The 26,511-nt window shown below is 45.6% G+C and overlaps 1 protein-coding gene across 4 annotated transcripts; it reads left to right on the forward strand.

Moving 5' to 3' along the window:
* On the forward strand, window positions 1-25,374 carry SEMA4F (ssemaphorin 4F). Of its 4 annotated transcripts, XM_074332227.1 has the most exons (15): window positions 41-293; window positions 2,548-2,699; window positions 3,439-3,609; window positions 3,967-4,026; window positions 4,257-4,355; window positions 9,189-9,282; window positions 17,883-18,002; window positions 18,103-18,254; window positions 18,872-19,050; window positions 19,264-19,411; window positions 19,538-19,760; window positions 19,900-20,009; window positions 20,124-20,284; window positions 22,754-22,812; window positions 23,067-25,374. In XM_074332227.1, the coding sequence occupies exons 4-15, from the start codon at window positions 3,976-3,978 to the stop codon at window positions 23,675-23,677; spliced, it is 2,007 nt and encodes a 668-aa protein (XP_074188328.1). In that variant the 5' UTR covers window positions 41-293; window positions 2,548-2,699; window positions 3,439-3,609; window positions 3,967-3,975; the 3' UTR covers window positions 23,678-25,374. The 4 variants fall into 4 exon arrangements, with proteins under 4 accessions (XP_019605889.2, XP_074188329.1, XP_019605891.2 ...); XM_019750330.2 differs by lacking the exon at window positions 3,439-3,609 and having other exon boundaries at window positions 1-293; XM_019750332.2 differs by lacking the exons at window positions 2,548-2,699; window positions 3,439-3,609 and having other exon boundaries at window positions 27-293.
* The last annotated feature ends 1,137 nt before the right edge of the window (window positions 25,375-26,511 follow it).

The raw sequence follows: 26,511 nt of genomic DNA on the forward strand, positions 1-26,511 counted from the left end.
TTGCGTTTCGTCTGCCAGCCGCAGGCAGATCCCCACCGAGGAGAAACGAGTGGGGTCGTGGCCCGCAGCGCCGTGGTCCTAAGCTGAAGCAGCAGGGTGCGCCCCACCCGGCGGCCAGGCGGAGCCAAAGATGCCAGCCTCTGCCGCGCGGCCCCTCCCGGGCCCCGGGCCGCCTCTGGCCTCGGTTTTCCTGCTGCTGCTGCTGCCGCTGCTGCTGCTGCTGACCGTGCTGAGCGGCCCCGTGTCCGGCCGCGTTCCCCGCTCGGTGCCCAGGACCTCGCTTCCCATCACCGGTAAGGCGCGGGCGCCCTCACCCCCGTCTCTTCGCTTCGTGCCCAGGCCTCTCCCTCAGGTGACCGCACCCACCTGCCCTCCGGACCGGGGTGGCCACACCCGGGGCTCCTCAGCTCGGCGTACCGCATCCCTTGCCTCCCACGCCCTTCCCGGACCCCGGCCGGACGCCCAAGCGGTGCTGCTCCACTGCATCCCGGGCTGGGGACTCGCGCCTCAGGCTCCCAAGACACACCCAGGAGGCCCCCTTAGTCGCAGAACCGCGGGAGAGAAGCCCCTCGTGCAGACGCGGACACTGAGGCCCAGGGAGGGGATGCGGGTTGCCCGAGGCCGTTCATTTCCAAGTTCGCTCTTCCTTATTCCCCTCTTACCACACATGCACCGGTGTTGGTCACACAGTTTGACATCCATCCTGCTTCCAAACTCAGAGGCCTTTCATTGTACTCTAACCACCCATCCTTCTGGTTACCAGCTCAGCATTTCCTTCTGCCCGCTTCTCCTTCCCATGTCATCAGTTCTACCTTCCTCCAAGCCTTTTGCCCCACTCACAGCCCTGATCTCCCTCCCTCAATTTCCAGTCCTTTCACATCTCTGACACCAACTCCCATTCTCCCATTCTCCAAGCCACCGTAACCCTAACTTCCTCAACGTTGCCTGTGCCCTCTACCCACTCCCTATATGAATGTTGGGAAACCATGCAATGGGTTGATTTAAAATTCTGTTTAAATTATTTTTAAAGTCTTCAGAAGGAAAAAAATGAGGAGGGGGAGATACGATTCTTTCAAAAGATGTGGAAGAAACCAGGGATGCCACAAGATTAAAAGTGGTCATTGGAGGGATTCACATTTTAAAGGTTCTCTGCTGAGGTGGGCATGGGTCTTGTTTTTCCCCCCTCAGTGAGCATGGAGTGTTAGCATCTATGGCAGACAGAACCAGTGAAGCTGAGAATACAACCTGTTGGCAAAACTCACAACTGGGTGATAGTAATTTATATGACATATAGGGATGTTTTGAATCCAGAAGACAATTAAAGTTGGAGTCAGAGCCTGGGCTTTCAGTTTGTGCTGAAGCAATAGCCATGACATAGAGTTGAGATTGACAGGCTCTGTTGATGTCCAGGAATCCAGAGAGGTCTAGATGGCAAGGTGAAGCAGAGCTGGGGATACAAAGGAGGTTGGGTGAACCAGGCAGGGTTTATTCCAAGCATGAGAGTAAGTGGGGGTATAGCACAGTCATGAATATGGGTGTTGGAGGATGGGTGGGGCTCCATACATCAGCACATCTTAGAATGAATGACTCCTGGCCATCCGTCAGTTGTGAGGGTAGTTGAGCAGATGAAGCAGGTGGATCAGAGCTGTATTGGTGAATTGGTGCAGGGATAGGGTCCCCAGAGCCAGAGGTTGAGCTAAGAAGGTAAATCCACGTTAACTTATTTGTTATAATCTTTCAATAGATAAGAGTTTTGAGCGCTGAGATGAGGTTTAGATTTGGCCAAAACAGAACTCGTACCTAAGGAAGGAAGGAACCATTTCTGAAACATGTAGTATGTGTCAGATGCTTCTACATATGTTACCTCATTTAATTCTGTCAACAACCATGAATGGTGGTATTTACAGATGAGGAAAGTGATGCTCAGAGAGGGCAAATAATTTACTCAAGATCATACAGCTGGTAAGTGAAAGAGCCAGATTAAAACTTGGCCTGATCCATTTCCAAAGCATATACTCTTGCCTTCTTTGGGGCACTATACTCTCTACCTCTTTGGGTAGAATAGGGGTGGGTGGAGGTCAAGGGTGGTGGGAGAGAAAGGAGATAGTTTCCTAATGTGTTAGTGAAAAAAGTGAAGCATTTCCCTTCTACGTAAAAAGAAGTTACTATTAAGTAGTGATTTTTTAAAAAAAGGAAATTTAGAGTTTACTTGTACCTTCTATAGGTATTTTCAAGTTATGTCATGTTTCTATCAATAGGAATTACAGACTTAATATTTGTGCTGTTATTTTTATAAAGTGTTCTATTTTTATAGAAAAAAAGCATACTTGACTGGATTGTGTGCTAAATATTCTGGTCTCATCAGTTATCTATCTCTGGAAAAATTAGATGGCCTGTCAAGCTCTGTTTTTCCCCCCTGATGGCTGCTAAATATATGGTACTTGGAAGAAAACAAAAATTGGCCCCTTTGGCTTTGCCCTTGTGGATCCAGTCCTTATGAAGCAATGGCTGATATCATTCTTCCCTCTCACTTTCTCTTCCCGCCAGAGGCTGACTCTTACCTCACTCGGTTCACCGTCCCTCAGACATACAATTACTCTGTTCTCCTTGTGGATCCTGCTTCCCATACACTTTATGTCGGTGCCCGCGACACCATCTTCGCTTTATACCTGCCCTTCTCAGGGGAGAGACCGCGCAGGGTGAGAGATGAGAGTGGGGAGGACCCCAGACCCCAGAGCATGTGATTAGATCCATGGTTTTATGGGATCTATAGGGGGGTATTGTGGTAGGAGGAGGAGTGTTGGTGAAAATGCATAAGGGGAGATCATCAACTTCATTGTCTCAGTTGAGGGTAATGGGGGGGGGTCATGGTGACAGCAGAGACTATGAGGGAGGTTCATGGTGATGGGAGGAGGCCACAGTGACCAGGTGTCAGGTGACACTGGGCAGAGGAATCATTAGAATCACATTACTCTAGGACAGGGGTGTCAACTTTTTTCAACGTTTTTTACCAAGGGCCATATGTGGTAAAATACACAAACAGCTGGGCTACTCACTCGAGGTGAAGTACGTATTGCCTCACCTGGTTTATTTAAGTAAACTAAATATATTTTTGGAATTTGCTGCGGGCCAATTAACAATGGATTGCGGACACAGTTGGCCTGTGGGCCGCAGTTTTGACACCCTTGCTCTAGGACAATAGCTTTCAAACTTTTTTGACCACCCCTTTGTAAGAAATATATGACCCGGTACACAAAGTGTGTACTGAAAGAAAACTTTCTTGAAATAATATCAACTCTCCTATATGTGATAACATTCTGATTAGGGTTTCCAGGTGGGAATTCCCGCCCATTCTCAGGAGTTTTTTGTGCTTTCCCGTTCTCAAATCCTGAGATATAAACTGTTTTCTGTTTTCCACGATGAATCATTTCCACAAAGTGATGGCTGATACTACCAACCACTTGGGTTCAAGGAGCCGATTTTCCCGATTTCCCGACCAACTTTTCTTGGGATTCCGGAACGGAAACGTGAAAAAAAATTCCTGAGAACGGGCAGGAATTCCCACCCGGAAACCTTAGCGATAAACAGGAAAAATGTCTGAGATACATTGTGAGTAGTACATTTATTTCCTATTGTGGGTATTACTGGGTTCAAGGAGCTGATTTCCCGACCAACTTTTCTCAGGATTCAGGAACGGGAAAGCAAGAAAAATTCCTGAGAACGGATGGGAATTCCCGCCTGGAAACTCTAATTCTGATATTATTCTAAGGTCGTGATTTCACAGTTGATTTCATTACTCATTATTCGGTGGAGACCTCTAGTTTGAAAAACAGTGCTCTGGGGGTGGGGGTGTCTCTGAAGTTCCCAAATTGATGGGAACTTCAGAGGCTGTGGAACTGTGTTACTCACTGACTTGGGAGGAGTTGGGGGGAGAATCTGGGGCAACGGTCACTCTTTCTTTCTCAGATTGACTGGATGGTCCCTGAGGCCCACAGACAGAACTGTAGGAAGAAAGGCAAGAAGGAGGTAGGTGTAAATCCGGGCCCTGTTCTGTGTGCCAACTGAAACCTTGGCCCAGCCCTGACTGTCTGGCAGTCCCTGCCATGCTGCCATCCCAGTGGACCCAGGCAGGGATTCTAACACTGTATCATTACCCATCATCTCTGATCCCAGAGCTGCATCTAACTGGCCGACACGACCCTACCTTTCCTTGTACCTGCTGCTTCTGATTCTTTCTAACCATCTCTGACCCCCAGGACGAATGTCACAATTTTGTCCAGATTCTCGCCATTGCCAATGCCTCTCACCTCCTCACTTGTGGCACCTTCGCTTTTGATCCGAAGTGCGGGGTTATTGTGAGTGACAGGGATGGGAGGATGGGGAGGGTGTTCTGTGAGTGACCATGATGAGGGGCATGCTTAAGGCAACCCTTGTGCATGCTATGCATTGGGGGTGAGGGATGTCCTCACACCGGGGAGCCTCTGCCCCTGAAGGAGGAGGGTACGGAAGGGTGGGGAGGGAGGGTGTCTGTAGAAGGTGAGCTATATGAAGTGTAGAGACGTAGTGGATGGTGAAGGAAGTTAGGGATGCTAGTTGGGCTGGGGAGAGGAGAAATCCAGGAGACACTTCAGAGACCAGTAACTCATGTTTCCCTTGTCCTGTGTATGCTTTGTCCAGGTAGCCTGGGTCCATTTCTTAATCAGCACAGTCCATGCCCATTTCTTCCTCCATGGCATGTGACTCTTATCACCTTCTCCCATCCACTGCCAGCTTCATTCTATGTGGGCTGTGACCCTCTGCTCTTATGAGCTTCTGAGGTCGCTGCCCACTCATGTGGTATCTGGTGGCCCCATCCTCTGGATCTGGCCTTCAAGATGGGCACTCTGTCAACCATATTTCCTTCTAGGTCTTGTTCATTGCTGCTGAAGCCCTGGGCATCTCCACCCTCACGCCCAAGCAGGCTTCGGACATACATAGCTCTAATCACATCTAGGCTAGTCATAGCGACAAAAGTCCCCAGGACTGGTGACATCCCAGGAAAGGTCTTAATGTGTTTGAACCCTCAGCTTTTCCCATCAGTTATCCAGTAGTCAGTCACTGGTCCTGGCAGCACACATTTGTGACAAGGCCCCGGGCTGAGTCGGAAGCCTTGCGTCCTTCGTCTTTCGTATCCAGTGGTTTCCCTTTCTGCTCCCTGGAGCAAGAAGAGGGAGTGCAGTGACTCCTTTTCCTGACCCTGATCTTTAACTGTAGCTCTTGACTTGACACTTCTGCAATCTGCAGTAATCCTTGCTATCTGGATCTAGTCAGTGTGTACCTCCAAACCTCGCTTTGCAAAAGACCATCCTCATATCTCTGGCTTAGAATGCTGTAATTGTATATGCAGCCTCTGGGCTGCCCTTGGGCTTAGTTGGGCTTATGTTGAATCCTTTTCATAGGGTGATAGACTCCCTACTGGGTGTATATAGCTCTCTCATCCTGGGAAGGTTTCCCAGTTCAGGGTGGTATTGAAAATCTCTATATTCTATCAGGTAATATTGAGGAACTGATTTCCCATCAGTTCTCACAAAGCTCAGAAAGTAGCGGCAGAACTGTCATTGCCATATTTGTCCTGTTTTAGCCTCAGGGAGCCCATGGGTATGAATATCAGAGGCATGGCTTATAGACAATCTAGTCACTCCAAGTTAGTGTCCCAGGGCCTTCTCTTCTTCCTTGGCTCTCTGTGGGGGGACCCTAGTGGTTGTGAGGTATCCAGACAGAGAACATTCTGGGCATAACTGTCAGGATTGGTATCACTTGGACCCTTGTCCACTCTCAATGGACATCAGCAACCAAGAGTGAAGCTGGGGGGTCTTTGTTCTGCACTCCCATGACTTTCAGCTCTTTTTCTGAACCCTCCCATCCAGTAGGCTCATGAAATGAAGGGCTGTCCTTTGTCAGGGCTTGTTTGTAGGAGATTATAGGGCACAGAAAGGTTAGCTGTGTTAACCCTGCAAGTCACATACTGAGAGTGACCCCTAGGCTTCCTGAATACTTTCTTCTGCCTTGACCTGCTGGTCTTGTCCTGCTACCTGGCAACCCCCATCTACTTGAATGAGTTCTTGCCTTATCCTTAGTGCTGAACCTCTCATGACCCAGACTGATGACTTTGAGGTCATGCATAACTATTACCTGAGAGCTTTGACTGAGAGCTTTGAGCTGCTTCAGGCACAACAACTTGTTCAGACGTGATGGCTCAGAGAAGTGAAGGTTCTTGCAAAAGGAAGTTCAAGCCCAGGCCCTACCTACCAGTTCCAACAATGCTGAGTGCTTCCCTTCAGTGATAGCTCATCAGATATTGGAGGAAAATATTTTAGTTTGTTTTGTTGAGGGAACTCCAGCAGTTAAGAGAAAATTTTAGACTTACAATGACAACAAGACTTCACATTCAACTGAGTATCTGCTGTGTCCCAGGCTTGGTGCTAGGTACTTTGCAGTCATGATTGAGTTTAATTCTCATCAATACATCATGATATTTAGGTGTTATTTATTTCCATTTTACAGGCAATGAAATGAAAGTTCAGGAAAGTTAAGCACCACGTCTAACGTTAAAAAACTAGCGGGGGCAGCGCCAAGATTCACACCCAGGTTTGTCTGGCTCTGCTCCACTACCCTGACCCTCAAGTCCAGCCTGCAGCCTAGAAGACCTGACCTAGCTTCAATTTCTTGTGACGTTTGACCTGTTTCCTGTAACAGGGGCCATCTTTTTCCCCCCCCCCCCAACCACTTGGGAAAGGTCCTTGGCCAAGACTGAAGGACAGATTCCAATCCCACAGCTCAGTGAGAGCCTTCCTACCTAGGTCTGCTTTCAGCCTGAGGGACTTGCCTTCACTATAACCAATGTTGAGCACAGCTAATGTGTCAATTGATACAGACACAATGAAGTACCTCAACGTTCAGAGGGAGAAGGTAGTAGTGTGGCCTATTAAATGGCACTTTGACCGTACAGTAATCAAGACCTGTCTAGTTAATAGGAGGCTCGGTTGCTCAAAGGCCGTAAGCCTAGATAACATCATGATGCCATTTGGGGAAACTGGGAGAGGACTAGTTTTGATATGTTGAGTTTTAAGGGGCTGATAGGCCATCTCCGTGAGGAAATCAAGTGCAAACATGGGCTAGAGTTGGAAGATCTCGGAGTTGGAGAGTTTGGGGAATGATTTGAATAGAAGGTCTGGCTGGAAGTGTAAGAATGAACGAGATCTTTGAAGTATATGTGAAAAGGACTAAGGACAGATTTTTAGGATTCACAGGAGTGAGGAAGAAGATGAGAAACAAAAGGAGATAGAGAAATACCAGATAGGAGGATGGACTCCAGGAGGGTGCAGTTTCAAGAGAGTCAAGAAATAAAATATTTAAAGGCGGGGAGTGAGTCAAAAGTAGCAAAAGGTACATGAAGACTAAAGAGAATGAGAACAGAGCAAAGGCTTACGCTTTCAGTTCTTGGTGAAATAAAAGGGAACAGTTTCAGGCATAGTTATGGGCAAACATCGTTTTCTAGGAATAACAGGTGATCCAGGTTTGGGTAGAAGAATTCTTTTTAGGAAGTATTAGAAAATACTGTATTTTGCCGTGTGTAATGTGCACTTTTTTGGCCCAAATTTGTAAGGGGAAAAATAAAGATGCGTGTTATACATGGGTAGTATTAATTCCGTTTCCCTGAAAGTTTGGGCCAAAAATGTGGGTGCACATTATACACAGGAGTGCATTATACGTAGCAAAATATGGTAAGTAATTTGCACTGAAGAGTTTACACTCCAGGCCATAGTGGGCCGTTTTGTCATTCTCTTGTTCAAAGATTTATCAAGTCACTGACAGATGGTCTAGGCATAGTATTTTGGGGTGGGTATGTAAGTAAATTGGGGGTGAGGCTAGGCAGTGAGGCGGAAAGGAGGTTACTACCATAGTTTAGGTGAGAGGCAAGGGGGCCACAGCAGAGCAGGTATTAGCCCCATCTCCAAAGTGTCCAGACATCTTGGTACGCTCTCACTGCACTGCCATCTTTCTCCTCAGGTTAGACGTTCCCACTGCCACACAGGGAAGGTGCTTGTGCCTCTTTGGGGCCCTTCATTCCAGAAGACTCTTGACCTGGTATTCCCTTTTGGGAGGCCGCAGATCACATCTGACTTTACAGACCTTTTTCAAGGCTCTCTCAGTAAAATAAAACCTTGTTTGCCAAGTATAGCAAATAGCTGAGCAGTCAGAATAGGCCAGTAGTGTACTGATTCTCATCTACGTTGTTACTCGAACTACCTTCCAAGTTACTAGGCTCCAGCCACACCATATGTCCTCCCAGTTTGTGAGCTAGAAATATCATGCCTGGCTCTTCCATGCCATAACTTTGAGTCCTAACCAGCCATAATTAATGTCCTGCTCAGTCTTAGGTTGAAATCACCCCTGATTTCCATTTTTAGATGTTATCTTGAAGCCTCTCTTAGTGCTTGATGCTTAGCTAAGGTAGCTTCTGGCTGGCTCTGGTGGAACCCTTATACCTTGCGGCCCCTCTCAGGTCAGGCTTTCTAGAGTCCCTGGGTGAGGAAGGCCCTTGCTTGCCAAATTCTCAGATTCTGACCTAAGCTTCAGGTCTTCCCTGACTTTGCAGATTCTCTTCCCCCTCTTCTACGTATCCTTGACTCTTGTCCCCTCTTTTTCGTCCTTGGAATGGGAGAAGGAGGAAGGCCCTTTTCTCTAGATCCCTGGGCTTCAGTTGGCCCTGGACAGCCTGTACTTGTCTTTGCTCTTCCTCAGGCTCCAGCCCTCGGGAGGCCTGCTGTCATCCCTGGTCCTACTTGTCCTGTAGCACGTTCTCTAGCCAGTAGCAAATTCTACAGTTCAGCAGCATTTCCGAGGAAAGATCTGCCTTTCAGCGTCTTCTAGAGCCGTCCTAGGTGTTCCTTCCTCACAGCACGTGGGTGTTGGGTACTAGGGGAATTGAGGGAAGAGGAATAAACTGATGAAAAGAGGGATAGCAGAGATGGGAAATGCAGGATTGGGTGGGGGAATCAGGAGCAGCATCCTGGGACTACGGAGATGGTAGCCGAGGAGTGGGAGATGAATGGGAATTGGGCTTTTTCTGCATCTGACCAGCTTTGTAATTGTCATCACGAACCTCTCCATGACCCCTAAACCCATTGCCCCCTTCTGGTCTGTAGGCTGTGTCCAGTTTCCAGCAGGTTGAAAGAATTGAGAGTGGCCGGGGGAAATGTCCTTTTGAGCCAGCTCAGCGGTCAGCAGCTGTAATGGCTGGTGAGTGGGAGAGATAAGAACCTGTGACTTCTTGCTATAATTGCTTCCTTCCCTACCCCTGCTGTTGGAATTTCTGTGTCTTTTCTTTCCTCTCCTAGGAATGTCTATTATTCCCATGTCTCTTTCTAGCCTTTCCTATTATTCCCAGAGCGCCTGTGTCCTTTTGCTTTTCTCCAGAGTATTATTTCCCTGGGTTCTCACTAGAGAATGTGTTCTCTGTACTTCTAGTGTGAGTGTTTCCTCTGTTGACCTCATTTTATTTTCTTATTTTTTTTTTCTGTTTATAAGAGGAATATACTACAATGCATATTGTAATAAATTTGAAAAAGTATAAAGAACATATGACCTCTTCTAGAACTGCACAGTCCAAAAGAACTTTGTGTGATGGAGAAGTGCTATACCTGTGCGGTCCAACACGGTAGCCACTAGCTACATGTGGCTATTGAGACCTTGAGATGTGACTAGTGTGAGTGAAGGAAAGAATTTTAAATTTTATTTGATTTAAATTGAAATGTAAACAGTCACCTTTGTCTAGTGGCTACCATATTAGCACAGGTCTAGAATATCCCTACTCAGAAAACCACTGCTAATATTTTAGGGTATTTCCTTCTAGCCTTTTTAGTGTGTGTGTGTGTGTGTGTGTGTGTGTGTGTGTGTGTGTGCACATACATATACACATGCACATATTTTGCTGGCCAGTCTTTTGTTGCTCAGAGGAATCAGTAATGACTATTAAATAAATTCCTGCTGTTATGCTACTTCCTTTGGGCAAGCTTGTGTGTACAGTTGCTCAAGAGTTAGTTGAAGGTTCTGTCACAGATTATGCCGAAACCTTTACCGGACAGTGACTGCTTAATTCTTTGGTAGCCACACAGTGACTTGTTTGTGTGCCACTTAGCCTGTATTTTAGGTTAGACCACTCCACATGCACCCTCCAAATTCAGTGAGAATACAGCCATTTTTCTCGTGAAAGCGTAAAACAAGCAAGTTAATAGAAATTTTATGAGTGTGTGTCTATTATAAAACTTTTAAATATCATGCTACATGGATATAATTTGAATTTTGTCATGTATATCATAGGTATTTCTGTATAATTTAAAAATTCTTTATCGAGAACTTTTAATGACATCATTTTACTATTTATCCTGTGAGCAAGCATACCATAATTTAATTCAACAATTCCAACTCATTTATATAAACTAATTTTATTTCCAGATTTATTTAGTTTACTTCCAAGTTTTTGCTAGTATCCATAATACTGTAATGAACATTTTTGTGCATGCATTTTTATCCTTATTTCAGATCGTCTCCTTAAGATTCCTAGAAATGAATTACTACATAAAGGATGTGAACATTTTATGGCTTATTATCTGTTGCTAATTGGGTTTTTAGAAAGGGTGTACCAACTTACACCCTAAATCAGCAATGAATGAGTATTTTTTTCTCATATAAATTTTACCAGATGTATTGTCATCATTTAAAAAAATCTTTGAGGCTTGTTTTAATTTGTATTTCTTTGAATATTAATGAGTTGAACATTTTTCGTGTTTTAGTGCTATTTTTATTTCTTCTTTGGTAAATCCTTTGCTCACTTTCTTGGGCCAATTAGTGTTCCAATCTATATCTGTCCCTTCGTAATTATATTTTTAAAGCTAAGTCCTTCTTCAGTTAGAGAGCAGAATAAAAATTTTTTTCTTAAAAATTTTTTCTTCCTTGAAAAGAAAAAAAAAAATTTTTTTTCTAAACATTTAACATTTTGATCTATTTGGAATTTATTTTGATGAATGTCATGAGATGGGGATCTAAATTAATTTTTCCCAACTAGTTCATCAGTTGACTCAGCATCATTTATCATACTGTTTTTTCTTTCTTTGCTGTGAACTTTGTCATAAAATTAATTTTTATCAATTATGCTTTTGGGCAATATTTTATGAAAAACAAAAATTGGGATATAAGATCTAACAATGAAACTTTTTTCTTATGCATGACTTTATAGAAAAAGTTTTAAAAGCTATCTAAATTAAATCACTTTTCGTCAGATAATTAATGACTTACCTTTTCTGAAAAGTAATAAAATAACATAAAAATTTTGAAAATGAACATAAGTATATATCTAGTAAATACAATATTTGGGTTGTCATTTTTATCATTCATCTATAGTTGAAATTGATGAGACCTTGTTTATTATTCCCATACATGTTTGAATAAAACAGTTTAGTCAATAGTTTCTTTTCCTTGGGTTTTTATCAAGCATGTTTGGCAAAACTCTGAGGCAGTCATTGGGATCATTAAGAAAGACAGTGGTTGTGAATGTCTTTTGATTCTACATAATTGTTTATCAACAAAAGGACTTCTCAATTGCAACAATCTAGGATAATCAGTTAACATGCTTTCTTTGTTTCAAGCAGTAAACTCTAAGTACATTTAATCTTCTGCATGTAATTTGTGTTGCAGTCAGCAAGTGGATTTGTATTAACATGTGGTTTAAGGACACACATTTCATAAATAAGATCATTGTATGACAAAGAAAATTTTCAAAAAGGAAGAACATTTTCAAAAAGATTTCAAGTTTTGTTGTTGTTTGTTTTTTCAGATGATGAAATTCAGTGTTGGCTTTCAGCTGATAATTGTTAGAAGTGATCAGAAATCACTTTCTAACAGTGTAGAATGGCTAGCTTTACACAAGTTAACATAGAACCTCCATGTCTCTTTCCGTCTCAGATCCAAATCACAGTCAATACCAATATTTTAAAATTTCCTCTCAAATTCTTACTTTATAGGGCTAGAATTTAAATTTTTTTCTTGGTCTGACATAAGTGCCAGTATTTAGTTGGAGCTTTCAATGTGGATCCATTATGCCCTGCTGACCTCGGTTTTGAAAGTAGCAGTATAGAAAACAGTGTCAACATTAGGAAGAACTAAAACCAAAACTCCCAATTAGGAGCTATAAAAATGTCCTTAAGGATAATAGAGATATTTTGAAATAAAGAGAGCTTTCAGTAATGAAAATATTATTAGGACATAATACTTATTAATAGAATATAATAAAATATATTTTAAATTATAAAAATTACAATGTGCATTGTAGAAAATTGTGAAAATATAGAAATGTATAAAGAAAAAAGTGAAGTTTATTTGTAAGTCAATATCACCAGATAACTACTATTATTTTTTAGAGTATTTTCTTCTACTGTGTCTGTCTGTGTGAATTTATAATAAATTGGAATTATTATGCATACTTAGTACTGTATACTAACCATTTTCTCATCATAGAAATTGTTTAATTATTCAAAACATGATGTTTAGTGATTACATACTCTTCCATCTATAAATATAGCATAATTATTCCCATATAATTATACGTTCAAATTTTAAAATAAATTATTGCTTTTATGAATAATGCTGCAGAAAAAATCTTTTCCATAAATCCTTTACATAAATGTAATTAATTGCATATGAGTCAATCCAAAAAGGAGGCTTGCTAGGCCAACAGGTGTAAAGATTTTTATGGTGCTTAATGGATTTCTCTAAATTTTTCTCCAGTTATTCCCATCAGCTGCGATAAGAGGGCCTGTTTCATGGCCCTCTTGTCAGTCCCAAGTAATATATTTCATAAACATACAAACATGACCTTCTTCAAAGTCCAATTTGATATATTTTTTATTTGCATCCCTATTAGTGAGGGTGAAGAACTTTTCGTGGGTTTATTGGTACTTGTGTTTCTTTTGGGAAAAGCCTCAGAAATCTTGTGTTCAAATATGACATTTATCTGTACTGTACTTAGATAAAATTAACCAAATGATCTTCGTGTCTCTATTTGCACTATTCAAATTTGGAAAAATGCGAGTATTTTGACAATAGTGTTCACATTAGCCCAAGAAAACTGGTGGTTCCTTCTCAGTCTTCTTTGTAGGGTCTTTGTCTTCTGCTCATCCTTTAAATGTTGGGGTTCCTTAAGACTTCCACCCAAGATCCTCTTCTCATTCTACATGGTTGTGATCTTAACCAGCTCAGTGGATTCTGTTTCCACCACATTCTGATGCCTCCCTGACATTGTCTGGTGCTGTAGATCACACATCCAACTGCTTTCCAGACATCTCCACTTGGATGTCCCACCCGAATCTCAAGATCAGCATGTTCCAAACTGAGCTCATCATCTTTACTCACCTCCCCCAAACCTGTTCCCCCACCAGTGTCCCCTCCTCTGAGTGTATACCCATCCGGGTACCCAAGCTGGAGACAGCAGTTGGTCATTGTGGTCCTACCTATCACATCCTGTAATAAACAGAGCTTTTATCAAGAAGAGCAGAGGGAGGGAGCTTTTGCTCTTTCTCTTTGGGAACCCATCCTGTGTTTTTATCATCTCCTTTTGGTCTCATTGCATCTTGTGGTTACTGCATCTGCTAAGGAGCACTGCAAATGTTTCAGATACACTGGGTGCTGCCAGCATTTGAGTTCATCTAATTATGTCCCAATAATAGGCTGTTTTTAAAAGAAAGTTATCTGACTGTCCCAATACTTAGATAAGGAAATGGAGACTATTAGGGTAGTAGCTATTTATCCCGCAAAGCTCTGACCATGAGAAGAGAAGGGAGTGGAGGAGGGAAGGCCAGGGGGTGTTTAAAATCCTCTTTTTAAATCTAAAGAATGCTAATTCCTATTATAAACCTTCTTTAAAGGCGAGCATTTTGATACCAGAGTGAAAATTTGAACCCCCTAGAGTAGTGAAATATTCACTGTCATGACACTACCCTAATCTGTCAGTGTTGGGTTCTAACAAATCTGAAGGCTTGTGTTTACAAGCTTTACATCTGGGCAAGTAGAGATCTACTTCCACTTTTTCAGCTTTCAATCTTTTTAAATTTTGTTTTATCTATTTCCAAAATGAAAATATCTTAATTTTTTGGATTATAAAATGAAAAGATGCTAACCACAAAAAGCAATGGATACAAAAAGTGGGCATCTTTCTCTTGCGTACATCATCTTCTGCCCATAGCAAAGGTGTGTTTTGATGTTTACTGACTCGATCTATTAAGTCATAATCCGCCAAACAACTGCACATACAGGGATATTTTACTGTATAGACTGTGTACCAGACTCCTTGGAATTGAGACTACCCTGGAGAATATAGGACATGTGGTGATCCTGTGTCCTCTTACAGATTCCTGCCCTCATGGACTGATGGCTGCTGTTCAGTGTGCGTGCGTGTGTGTGTGTGTGTGTGTGTGTGTGTGTGTGAGAGAGAGAGAGAGACACAAGCCCCTCAGTGCTCCTGCAACACAGGGAACCCTGCTCCTTCCTCCCACAGGGTCTGAGCCCACCAGCTGTCCCTCGCTGCCCCGCTGCTCTTCCACCCTGAGTGTCCTCTCCAGCGTTGCTGAGTGCCTCTGTTGATCCCTTAGAAAGTTTTGGGTCCTTGCATGGTTATCTGAGGTCCTTTACTGTTTGCAGAATATTTATGATTGTCTCCTGCCTTACACATACAACAAGTCATGTTCCCAAAATGTTCATAACTGTCTCCTGACCACATCTCCCTCCATTCTCAGGGTACCCATCACACAGCTTCTGTCTGCCAGGGTTTTGGTGTTAGAATGTTTTGCAGGCAATGCTCTTAGGAAATGTTTTCATCCTAACTCTGCCTTCTTTATCAACTTTTTTTCCCCTTTGAAAGTACAGAGGATTGGCTTCTTTGCTGTTCTGTTGGCTGCCAGGACCTGTGCCCCAAACCTACTTTTCTCCCTCCTGAAATACTCTGGAAGGAAATGGATGCCATTTTATAGTCCCCCTCCACCTCTGACAGCAATTCAAGCATATGGCCACTTGAGGTTTCATAAGGAGTTGTAACCAACATGTATTGAGTAGCAGCCGTGCGCCAGGCTCTGCGGGGCTTTGTGTCTATCTCATGTAAGCCTCAGCGCTGCTCTGAGTGTATGGTGGTATTTTTTATTCCCATTCTATGTTTGAGGAACCTGAGGCTTAGCAAGGTTAATTTGCCCAAGATCATACTACCAGGAAGTATTCAATGTTCAAATCCTGGCTCTAAAAAGCTTGGATTCTTTTCACAATCTCCCCTCCCCACTCCACAAGGTTTCTAACCCTCTCCTGTTGCTCTCAGAGGGCTCCTAACTCTTATGTGCACTGCATAGCATGTTTTAAAAATAGTGGTTATCTTTCCAGTGCCTGAGGCACGCAGCTTCCCTGGGGCATCTGTGGCCCCAGCAGGACTGTGCTTCCCTCATAGCGGCCCTTCTCCCTGTTCTTCCCTTGTGGGTGCGAGCCCCCATGGCTCTTGCTGGGCTTTCTGTGCACTGGCTCCTGGCACACTAGCCTTTCTTGCTTCTCCAGCCTCTCTGACTTGATCTTCTGAGTTGCCTTCAGTAGCTTCTCCCCTTAAATGGTGGTGTCCTGGAGCTCTCTTTTCTCTTTTCCTTTCTCCCTGGCTGTTAGGTTCATGTCAGGACTTAAGCATGACCCCCAGGTTGCCCGTCTTGACCCTGCTGCCCAGCCCCTTCTGTTTGATTGCCTGCCAGTATCACCTACCAGATGTCCTGAGGGCAATTCAACCTCAGCAGTCCAACAACTGAGCTCACTTCCTCTCCAGCCAACCCCTTTGTGGGCCTTCTCCTATCATTTAATGGCTTGGTTCATAATATTACTGTCTATTATCATCCATCTTACAAGCTGAAAACAGCGACATATTTTACTCCATTTTTTTACATCTCATATGTAATTAATTTTCCAATCTTGTTAATGAGTTCTACGTCAGAAATATCTCCCAAGTCTAGTCCCTCCATTCCCTTTGCCGCTGCCTTAGTGCAGGCCCTCCACCCTTGCCTGGGCGGTGTAAATGGCCTTTAACTAGTGTTAGCTTCTTAAAAACCAAAACTGATTACCATATTTTGCTGTGTATAATGCGCTCCTGTGTATAATGCGCACTCATGTTTTTGGGCCAATCTTTCAGGGGAAAAAAAGATCTTTCGTTTTAATTTTTTAATTCAAGTTTTTGTTTGTTTACATTTAGGTACTGTTTTTTTGTATTATAAAGGAATTTTAGCATTTGTTTTTTAACATGTAGTAGAATAAATTTTATGTAACAAATAATTGCAAAACGAAAACGGATACAAGGTACAAGAAATTTTATGTAACGGTAACAAATTTACGATATTTACACATCATGGAAGGCCAAGAACTCTTCATAGTTGCAAGTTTGTTTAAGTTCAACAAAACCAATTATCGTATTCCAGGGTATTATTTTTCATACAGATATCGTGATTGATTTCTAGAGTTACACTTTTAACTCATAAGCATAAGTAAAAGAATTAAAAACATTTATATAGATACGGAATTAGTACTACCCATGTATAATGCACATCCTTCTTTTTCCCTCACAAATTTGGGCAAAAAAATACACATTATACACGGCAAAATACGGTATGTCACCTCCACTGCAAGAAAATCTTGGCCGATTTGCCCTTACCTGGAGGATAAAGGCCATGTCCCCTGCCCTGGCAGAGTAGACTCATCACAATTGGGTGAGCATCTCGGCACCTCCTGCCACATCTCTGCTCGCTTGCCCGGCAGCCCCTGCACCCCACTGGCGCTTCAGCCTTGGGGTGTGCTCCACATCCCCAAACATGGCTCCCCTCTTCCCACTTGTTAATCTTTCTCGATGAGGTCTTTTAACCTGGCAACTGCCCATTCTTCAGACCCAGCTCAGATGACACCTCTGAGATGCTGCTCCCCCGGTCAGATGTGGCTGGGTCCTCTGTGCTCCCGCACACATCTGTGTGTCCACACCTGGTATCTGATGACGCGTTTGTCTTCCAGATTCAGATGGGGGTTCTTGGGGGCAGCGCTGTACTTAGCACCCGGCTCAGTGCCTCATATGTAGTAAGAGGTGAAGGAATCCACTCTGTTCTCCCCAGAGCCCCTGTGATACACAAAACTCCAGGCCATCCTTGACCTTCTCCGCCTGGAATCATTTTGTCCTGCTCATGGCTGAGCCCTTGGCAGCGTTCCTCGGAGTTGCTGTGATGCCCTCCCACTCTGCCCGCCAAGCTGCTCCTCCTCGTCCTCCTTAGCAAACCGCATTTCGAGCAATTCTCCAAGTGATGCTAGGATACCCTACAGCTGCGACTTGTTCCAGAGCAGTGTACACTCACTAATGTTCAGAAAGAACGCGAACTCCTGCAGGCATTTACCGTAGCGGGACAACTTAAGTAAGATTGGGACATGGCTGCAAAGCAAATCCTCTTCCCGGAGAGTCCCAGTATCATTAGTGTATTATGGGGCAGAGAAGTCCCTAAAACAACAATCAACCAACCAAAAGGCATGATTTCCACATGATTTTCCCTTCATACACATTAACATTCTGGCACTTTTCCCTTAATACCGGTGGCCCTTCCTGCCCTGGAGCACTTTATTTCCATGGTGATTTTAAGTGAGGCGAGGTCTGCCATGTGCTTGGCAGTGCCCAGCACTTAATGGGCACTTAGCTGCTGAGAGTTCCTGCCCCTGCTTTATTCCCTGCTCTGCCTGTGACCCCTTTTGCTTCCCTCAGCGGGTCTCTTACAGCTCGTCTCCTCCCTGTCACCCTGCAGGGGGGGTCCTCTATGCTGCCACTGTGAAAAACTACCTGGGGACGGAGCCGATTATCTCCCGGGCAGTGGGTCGTGCTGAGGATTGGATTCGGACAGAGACCTTGCCATCCTGGCTTAACGGTGGGGACAGGGGGAGGGGTGCTTCGGGGACAGAGAGGGCGGGTGGAAGAGGGTGGCCCCAGGCTGTGTCTGTGGGATCTGAGGCCACAGGTCTCCCCAGCTCCAGCTTTTGTCGCAGCCATGGCCCTGAGGCCAGCCGAGTGGGGGATTGAAGACGGAGATGATGAAATCTACTTCTTCTTTACGGAGACTTCCCGAGCGTTTGACTCCTACGAGCGCATTAAGGTTCCGCGGGTGGCCCGTGTGTGCGCGGTGAGACCCCATCCCAGCTGTCTGTCTGTCGTCTCCTGCGTGCCTGGCCTCTGTCTTTCGCTCTCTGGGTCTCTATCTTTGCATCTCTCCTCTGCTTCCTTGTTTCCTCTCTTGGCTTCTTTTCTGGGTGCTTGTGGGGAAAAGGCTGTAGCCACTTTAACCCCATAATTACCCTTGCGACACACTGTCCGTAGGAGGTAGACTAGTGTAGAGGTTAAAGTCAGGAACTGATGACAGACGGACCTGGGTGCCAGTGCCTCCTCTACCATTTACTGCTTCTGTGACTGGGCAGTTTCTTTAGCTTCCTTACAGAGAAGGATATTAATGATGCCTGGCTGTAAGAGGTGCTTTGAGCACTAAGCAAGGAAAGGGGCGTAAAGCACGTAAGACAGGACTTCATACGTGTACAATGAACTTAGACGCTCATTGTCGTTGTGACCTCATCCACGCGTGTAGCTCGTCATCCCCTGCTGTCACTCTGTCTGTATGTCTGTCCTCACACTTCTATGCATCTGCCTCCTCATCTGTCCGTGTCTGGGGGAAACTTGTATTGGTCTCCATACTCTCCCTACAATGTTGATCTTCTAAAGAGAACTGCCCATGCGCTTGTCACCCAGGGGGACCTTGGGGGCCGGAAGACCCTCCAGCAGAGGTGGACGACATTTCTGAAGGCTGATCTGCTGTGTCCAGGGCCTGAGCATGGCCGGGCCTCCAGTGTCCTGCAGGACATGGCCATTCTTCGATCTGAGCATGGAGCGGAGACCCCCATCTTTTATGGCATCTTCTCCTCCCAGTGGTGAGGAGGTCCTGGTGTGGAGGAGAGTTACGGGGTGGGAGATACATGGGTTGGCATAGTGTCAGTGCTGTCTCCTCCCGAGGGGGTGGGCTCTCCCTTGAGCAGGTTGCCCGGCTCCTGTGCATTTCTCATGGTTCATCTCATTTGACCGGGGATGAGTTGCTGTCCCGTAGTTCCCTTCAATTATCTGGCTCCAACCTGTGACTCTTCCAGGGAGGGGGCTGCCATCTCTGCTGTCTGCGCCTTTCGACCACAAGACATTCGGACAGTGCTGAATGGTCCCTTCAGAGAGCTGAAACATGACTGCAACAGGGGACTGCCTGTCCTAGACAATGATGTGCCCCAGCCCAGACCTGGAGAGGTGAGGGGGCTGGGGCAGCCCTTCGCCCCGCACTGGAATTGCCCCATTAGAACAAGAGCCCAACTAAGCATCATGGACTCTTCCTGGCCCCGGGAAACTTTGTCACCCAGCCTGTGTTTACTCTAGTGCATCACCAATAACATGAAACTCCAGCAATTTGGCTCATCTCTGTCCCTGCCTGACCGTGTGCTCACCTTCATCCGGGACCACCCACTCATGGACAGGCCAGTGTTTCCAGCCGATGGCCACCCCCTGCTGGTAACTACAGATACAGCCTATCGCAGAGTTGTGGCCCACAGGGTGACCGGCCTCTCAGGGAAAGAATATGATGTGCTCTACTTGGGGACAGGTACGTTTAATAGTCAAGCACATTGCCCATCCGGTGTACACATGCTCTCCTCACGGAGAGGGTCCCGTACACACACGCACCAGGGTCCCAGCGCAGGTATAGATACGGTATTATGCCTTGCTTCTTGCCTGCTTCCTAGAGGATGGACACCTCCATCGAGCTGTGCGGATTGGATCCACGCTCAGTGTCCTTGAGGATCTGGCCTTATTCCCAGAGCCACAGCCAGTCGAGAATATGAAATTGTATCAAGTGAGTTGTAGAGTTTGGGGCATCTGGTGGGGAGACATCTGATTCCAGTGCCAGTTTGTGACCCTGAAGTCTGAGAGATGCAGCATATTCCTTTTTCTCACTCACTTTCTGTAGAGCTGGCTCCTGGTGGGCTCCCGTACTGAGGTGACACAAGTGAACACAACCAACTGTGGCCGTCTTCAGAGCTGCTCAGAGTGCATCCTGGCCCAAGACCCTGTCTGTGCCTGGAACTTCCGGCTAGATGCATGTGTGGCCCATGCTGGGGAGCATGGCGGGTGAGTGTGGCTGCCCAGACCTTTGGCCTGCTGTCCCAGGGCCATGTGTCTACACCTGTTTCTCATTTGTTAATGCTGCTGTGTGTGTGTTATTTTAGTGTTACTTGTATGTCCATCAGTCAGTCCCTACTAACTCGTCTGTCCGTCCATCTGGTGCTGTTTCATCCATGTCCTTGCTCCTTTGCTGGACCTGCCTGAACCATGTGGCTGACCTCCATGTGGCCATACACGTCTCACTTTCCATTTTACAAGCGCTCTCAGGAGTGCTCCCTCCTTCCTTCCTTGAGGGACTCCTCCCTCTTGCCTCCTCTGACTGCCTTCTCCTGGTTTTCCTGCTGACCTTTCCAGCCTGTCTCCCTTACTCATTCCTTTCCCATCCAGCTTCTGAATGTTGATATTCCCCAGGGTTCAGTCCTTCTCTTTACACTTCCAAACACTCTCTAGGTGATTTCATTCCCATACTTTTCAACACCAACTGAATGCTATTGACAGCTACAGATATGTCTTTAGCTGAGCTGCAGAATTCCCTATCCACCTGCCTATCCATTTTCCACTCAGCAACTAGCTTAAAATTATATGTCACATTGAAGCATATCCCTGAAATCATGTTCATCTGAAATATTTCAATATGGATCGCTACCAGATAAGGACTTTCTTAAAAACATATTATTATAGGAAATTTCAAACGTTTAAAAAGAGTAATATAATGAATTTCTATGTATTTATCACTCAGCTTCAACAACCATCATCTCCTGGCCAATCTTGCTTCATCAGTACCTTCACTCATTTCCAATTATTTTACAGCAAATCTCAGACATCATATCACTTCATCCATAAATCTTTCTGTGTGTATCTCTAACACAGGAGGGCTTAAAAAATCATAGCCATATTATCATTATCATACCAAACTCAATTTCTTAATGTTATCAAATATCTAATCACTGTTCTGATTTTCCCAATTGCATATACTTGAAAATAGTTTGCTTAAGTCAGGCTCCAAATAAGTCCATCAGTTGTAATTGGTTGATACGTTTCTTAAGCCTTTTAATCTTTAAGAGTCCCTTCAATGAAGTGTTTTTAGTTGATTGCTTAGAAATCATTTTTTCAAACCGAATTTGCGATTTCCTATTTTGAAGCCCAGTTAATTTACTGTATATTAGTACATATTACTAAATCCTAAAATTACAAATATTTTAGAAGTAAAAGTACTTGTCTTTGGAAATCAATTTTTGGGTAAGAAATTTGACCTGGTCTTTTAGTTTCTCTTGGGAGAACTTTGACACATCTTAAGACAAAAGCCAGTGCTTTATTCTTACCTTCATTGTTTTAACATCCATTAAAATAATAATTTCATTGGTCTTGGGTATCCTGTGTACCTGAGTCTCACGGTCTCCTTAAGATATATATATGTGTGTAGGGGATGTTGGGTGTGTGTATATGCCAGTGTACTTCTTGGCAATACAAGAAATTACCAAGTTGGTACTTTTATGCATTCTACCTCCAAACCTCAATTCACACAAAGAAGAAAAACATACAGCATGAAGTTCCTGAGGCTGTAGCTGCACATATGGCCTTCCCATGTTCCCCACTCTCAGCTAGACTAAGCAAACTTGCTTTTACCCAGGACACTTTAATGTATTCATACCAGTCTTAGAGCTCATTTCAGGGGCCTCAATTCATGTTGAAGGAGTTCACGCTCAAACCGAGCCTGCCTTTGGTTGAGGATTTTGTGAGTTCTGAGTAAATGTCCTCCTGGTCTTCACTGACAGCCCAGTGGGGGTCTCACTGGCCTCCCTCCCTCTGGGAGTGGTGCCAGGGCGTTCAGTGAGCAGTCTGTCTTGCTGTCCCTCTGTTGTCAGACATAGTCCACTGAAATCCTGGAAGGACCAGGATTGTATTGTTTGAAACAGATCTGTTAGAGGCCAATAGATATCAATAGTTGTTGAAGAGAAAGAGTTCCTACAGGGAGACGAGCAGCTGATGGAACAAAGTCACCTCACTGACTTTACAGAATTTTGATTAACTTTTATAGAGAAGATGCTTTCTCTTTCTCTTAACAGAAAAGCAGACAAACAAATAAACAAACCAATTAAAAATCCCCACGAAAACCCTGAAGTTAAAATTTTATTTTTCCCAGAGAAATCTTTTGGTTGTGGACAGCCAGCTCCATTTCTTGGAAGGTTCCCATGTTTCTTTGAAAGCATCCCAAACATCTTTCCAGCAGACCTAGTACAAATTTAATTCTCCATGGTCTGCTAGGATATGTGTAGAATTGGACATGGCTCATGTCACGAGGACTATAAGAGGTATTGGGGGGAAATTTAGTGATGAAGAGCAGGTTGACTGATAATTCCAGGAGTGATTTATACGATGATGGGAGATGTAATGAGTGAGTGGATGTTCAGTGGTGTTGAGGAGGGTAGAAGGGAATGTTGACACTGGATTTACCAAGTCTTCTTTTCTTTGTAGGCTGGTCCAAGACATAGAGTCAGCAGATGTCTCTTCTTTGTGCCCCAAAGAGCCCGGAGGTCTGTCTGGTTTAGGGAAATGTGAATGGAGTGGGTGGAAAGGGGCTAGAAAGTTGTCCATTTTGGACCCACTGTAAAGCTTGGATCCTGGAATATATGGCAGCCAGTGACCCAGGGCCTTACCCTCTTTTGAAATCCCCTTTTAGCTTTGCCCCTATGGCCCCCTCTCATATCTGATATGCCCCACATTTCTCTCTATTACACCCCCAGCTTATAGCCTCACTATCTTTTGTACCTTTGATGTCTTGCTGCAGAACACCCAGTAGTGTTTGAAGTTCCTGTAGCTACAGCTGCACATGTGGTCTTGCCATGTTCCCCAAGCTCAGCCTGGGCATCCTGTGTGTGGCACCAGCCCAGCGGAGTGACTGCACTTACCCCCCGGCGGGATGGCCTAGACGTGGTGGTAACCCCAGGGGCCATGGGTGCTTATGCCTGTGAATGTCAGGAGGGTGGGGCAGCCCGCGTGGTAGCTGCTTACAGCCTCGTATGGAGCAGCCAGCGGGGGACCCCCAGCCGGGCCCACACAGTGGGGGCTGGACTGGCTGGCTTCTTCCTGGGGGTTCTTGCAGCATCTCTGACTCTCCTCCTGATTGGTCGGCGTCAACAGCGACGGCGTCAGAGGGAACTTCTGGCTAGAGACAAGGTGGGCTTGGACCTGGGGGCCCCGCCATCTGGGACTACAAGCTATAGCCAGGATCCTCCCTCGCCCTCTCCGGAAGATGAGCGGCTCCCGCTGGCCCTAGCCAAGAGGGGCAGTGGCTTTGGTGGCTTCCCTCCACCCTTCCTGCTTGATCCTTGCCCGAGCCCAGCCCACATTCGGCTAACTGGGGCTCCTCTGGCCACGTGTGATGAAACATCCATCTAGGGCTGGGCGTGACCACTAGTGCATGAGTGACCACTGGAATAGAATGACCATTGAGACGCTGGGGCCTAGAAGACCGTCATGGCTTCTGAGTTCTCTCTGGCCTTTGAGTGATCACTTGACTTCAGTGTCTGCCCTCTCGGGGCCTGGATGGGTTCTGGGCCAGGGCTTTGTCTGAGGCCTGATTCCCTTGAGATACGAGAACTTCTCTCTTCAGTGAATCAGGACTTTTCCCACCCCGGCCCTCTGACCCCTTCAGCCCTGGTCCACTCTCTTGGGCCCAGTAGTGTGGGGATGGGGCACAGGACACAGCTGTGGCTTTGCCTTCTGGTTGGGCCCTGGCCAGAAGGGGGAGTTGTGGAGGTGGTTGGGGGCTAATGTGCGTTGAGTCCTTGGGTGGTTTTGCTGATTTTCCCAGTTTATCTGATTCTCTGTGGGGAGTGCATGATCCCCATGTTGCAACATGGAATCTCTGCCCTGAGATCTCCCTCCATCCCAGTTTTCCTTCTTCCATGAAAGAGCATGTGTATATATGAGTGTTCAGGAGACCTGGCCAAATGTGCATGAATAACTGGGTCAGTGCTCAGGTATGTTCATGGGGGATAAAGAGGGGAACGTTGGGATGGGGGCATTGCCTGTAGAATTTCAGACCCTGTAGCCAGTGAAAGAATGGCTTTTCTTTCTAAAAGGAAACAAACCACTGCACCTCCCCATCACCTCCCACAACCCTTCTCTCCAGGAGAGAAAAACTCCCGAAGTGACCTTCTAGATGGGAAGGGCAGTGGTACATGTGACCCAATCTTTTTTTGTTTTTGCCTCCTGGCTGCCACCACTGCCATGCACAGCTGTTCTTTCTTTGGCTGGAGTGTAGGCTGGACCCTCTTTCCTTGGCTACCATTGAAAATAAACTTCACAACATTCTAAATATTAGGGGACGGCAAAAGGGGAACAGTTACAGGAAATACACGCAGCATAAAAATAGATGTGTATTAGTGACCTTACTCAGGTTGACACCATTGCCCTAAAGCAGGAGTTCTCCACTGGGGGGTCCAAGGACTCCCTGAAATTGTATGCAAAGTGTTGTCTGTATGTGTGTGTCTGTGTTTTTCTGGGGGGAGGGTTTATGGCTTTCATCAGATTCTCAAGGCCTTACTAGAGTTAAAGGACCACTGCCGCAAGGGACCACAGCAGCAGCAGCTCTGCCTACCCTCCCACTGCCCTGTGGCCAACCCCTGGGCTTGCAGCGGCTGGATGCGGTCTCATCTTTCCAGTCCCGGGAAGCTGTGCTCTGTGTATATCTGGAGACACTGTCAACTCTCACCAAACTTAGACACTTCTTCCTGCTTCACAACTTGCAGATGCTTTAGCTTCTCCTGCTCAGTTCCAGTCTTGGCCTGTGAATGTGCCTCGTTTGTCCGTGGTGAGGGACTCCCTTGAGTTCCAATGAATGATCCAGCCCTACCCAGTTGAAGTTTTCAGCTCTACTTTCCTTGGCAGCAGCCTGTGAACTACTCAAGAGTCCCCTTGGATGTGGAATGATCAGGGGCTTTGCCCGAATACGCGTGTGATCTTTGGCCAGTAGTCTAAGCTAGGAACCGTGCTTTACTCCTCTGTAAAGTGGGGATAATAATACCTACCTCAGGGTTGCTGCAAGGATTAAATGAGAACATGTAAACAATAAAGCACTATCTATTCCAGTACAGGTTGTTATTGTAAAAATTGGACCATTATGCCATAATCATATAGCTTAAATGTGTGATCCCCATGACACATGCATCACTTTACGCCCCATTTGGTGGCGGGAGGGTCATTGCCTCACACAGACATCCTGTCCTGGGTCATCTCTGGCCAGAGCTTAGCTGCCACCATCTGAGGCCTGTGGTTTTGTAATGCTCAGATGTGTGTGACCTTAGTGACCTTATTAGTCCTATATGGGAATGGAGGAAGCCTTGTGTTCTTGGGTTTATCCTCACTTCACTCTGTTCTCTCAAGGTTATGGGTTAGTTTCATGTGGGGAGAGATGTCAGAGGGGCCTGGGGTCTCTGTGAGGAGGGGAGGAGAAGAGTTTTTCAAGGAGGGGAGGGATCAGATCATAGAGGATTGGGGCATTTGGTTCTTGGACAGTGGCTCTGGTTGGAGGAAAATGAGATGAGGAATGTAGGAACATGAGGAAGGATGGAAATAGGCATGAAGGGATGAGAACCACCTCTTAACTGGAAAGTTCAAGCCCCAAGAGTGAATGAGAGCACAGGAATGTGAAGCCAATTCCTGGAGAAATAGTGTGAGTAACTAATTACGTTATCTTTGGGCTGTGGGAGTGTGGGAAGGGAGAGGATCAGCGGGTACGGGAACTGAAGGAGGGTGCGGGGTTCCTGCAGGGAGAATTGTGGGGATGCTGAGACCTCCCTGGCTTCATTCATTAAAGCAGCCGGGGCAAGCGATGGGATGGGGCTTGTGCTTATGTTACCTCTGGTCTCCAAAGATTGCCCACTTTCTGGCCCTCACTCTTAACTTCCCCTCTGTTTTTGGCTCTGGTCCCTAAATTGCAACTCTCAGCTTGTCACTCCTAACCAGTGGTCTGCCACTACCCATGTGACTTTACTGAAAATAGAGCCAGAAAGAGATACTCATTGTTGGCTCCTATGAGTCAAGAGTGCTCTAGCACAGCACTGGCCCTAACCCAACAGAAGGCTGACTCATATCCTTTCCCCAGCAGCCCCACAAGTTGACTGGTGGCCTTACTGATGGCAGAAAAGGGCTCCTTTGGTCTCTGCTGGGCCTTGATTCTCCTGGCTTCTCGGCCCCTGTCAGAGTCGGGCAGTCATGGTTGTTCTTGG

This window comes from Rhinolophus sinicus, linkage group LG05 (genome assembly GCF_036562045.2).
Source record: "Rhinolophus sinicus isolate RSC01 linkage group LG05, ASM3656204v1, whole genome shotgun sequence".
NCBI classification, from domain to species: Eukaryota; Metazoa; Chordata; class Mammalia; order Chiroptera; family Rhinolophidae; genus Rhinolophus; species Rhinolophus sinicus.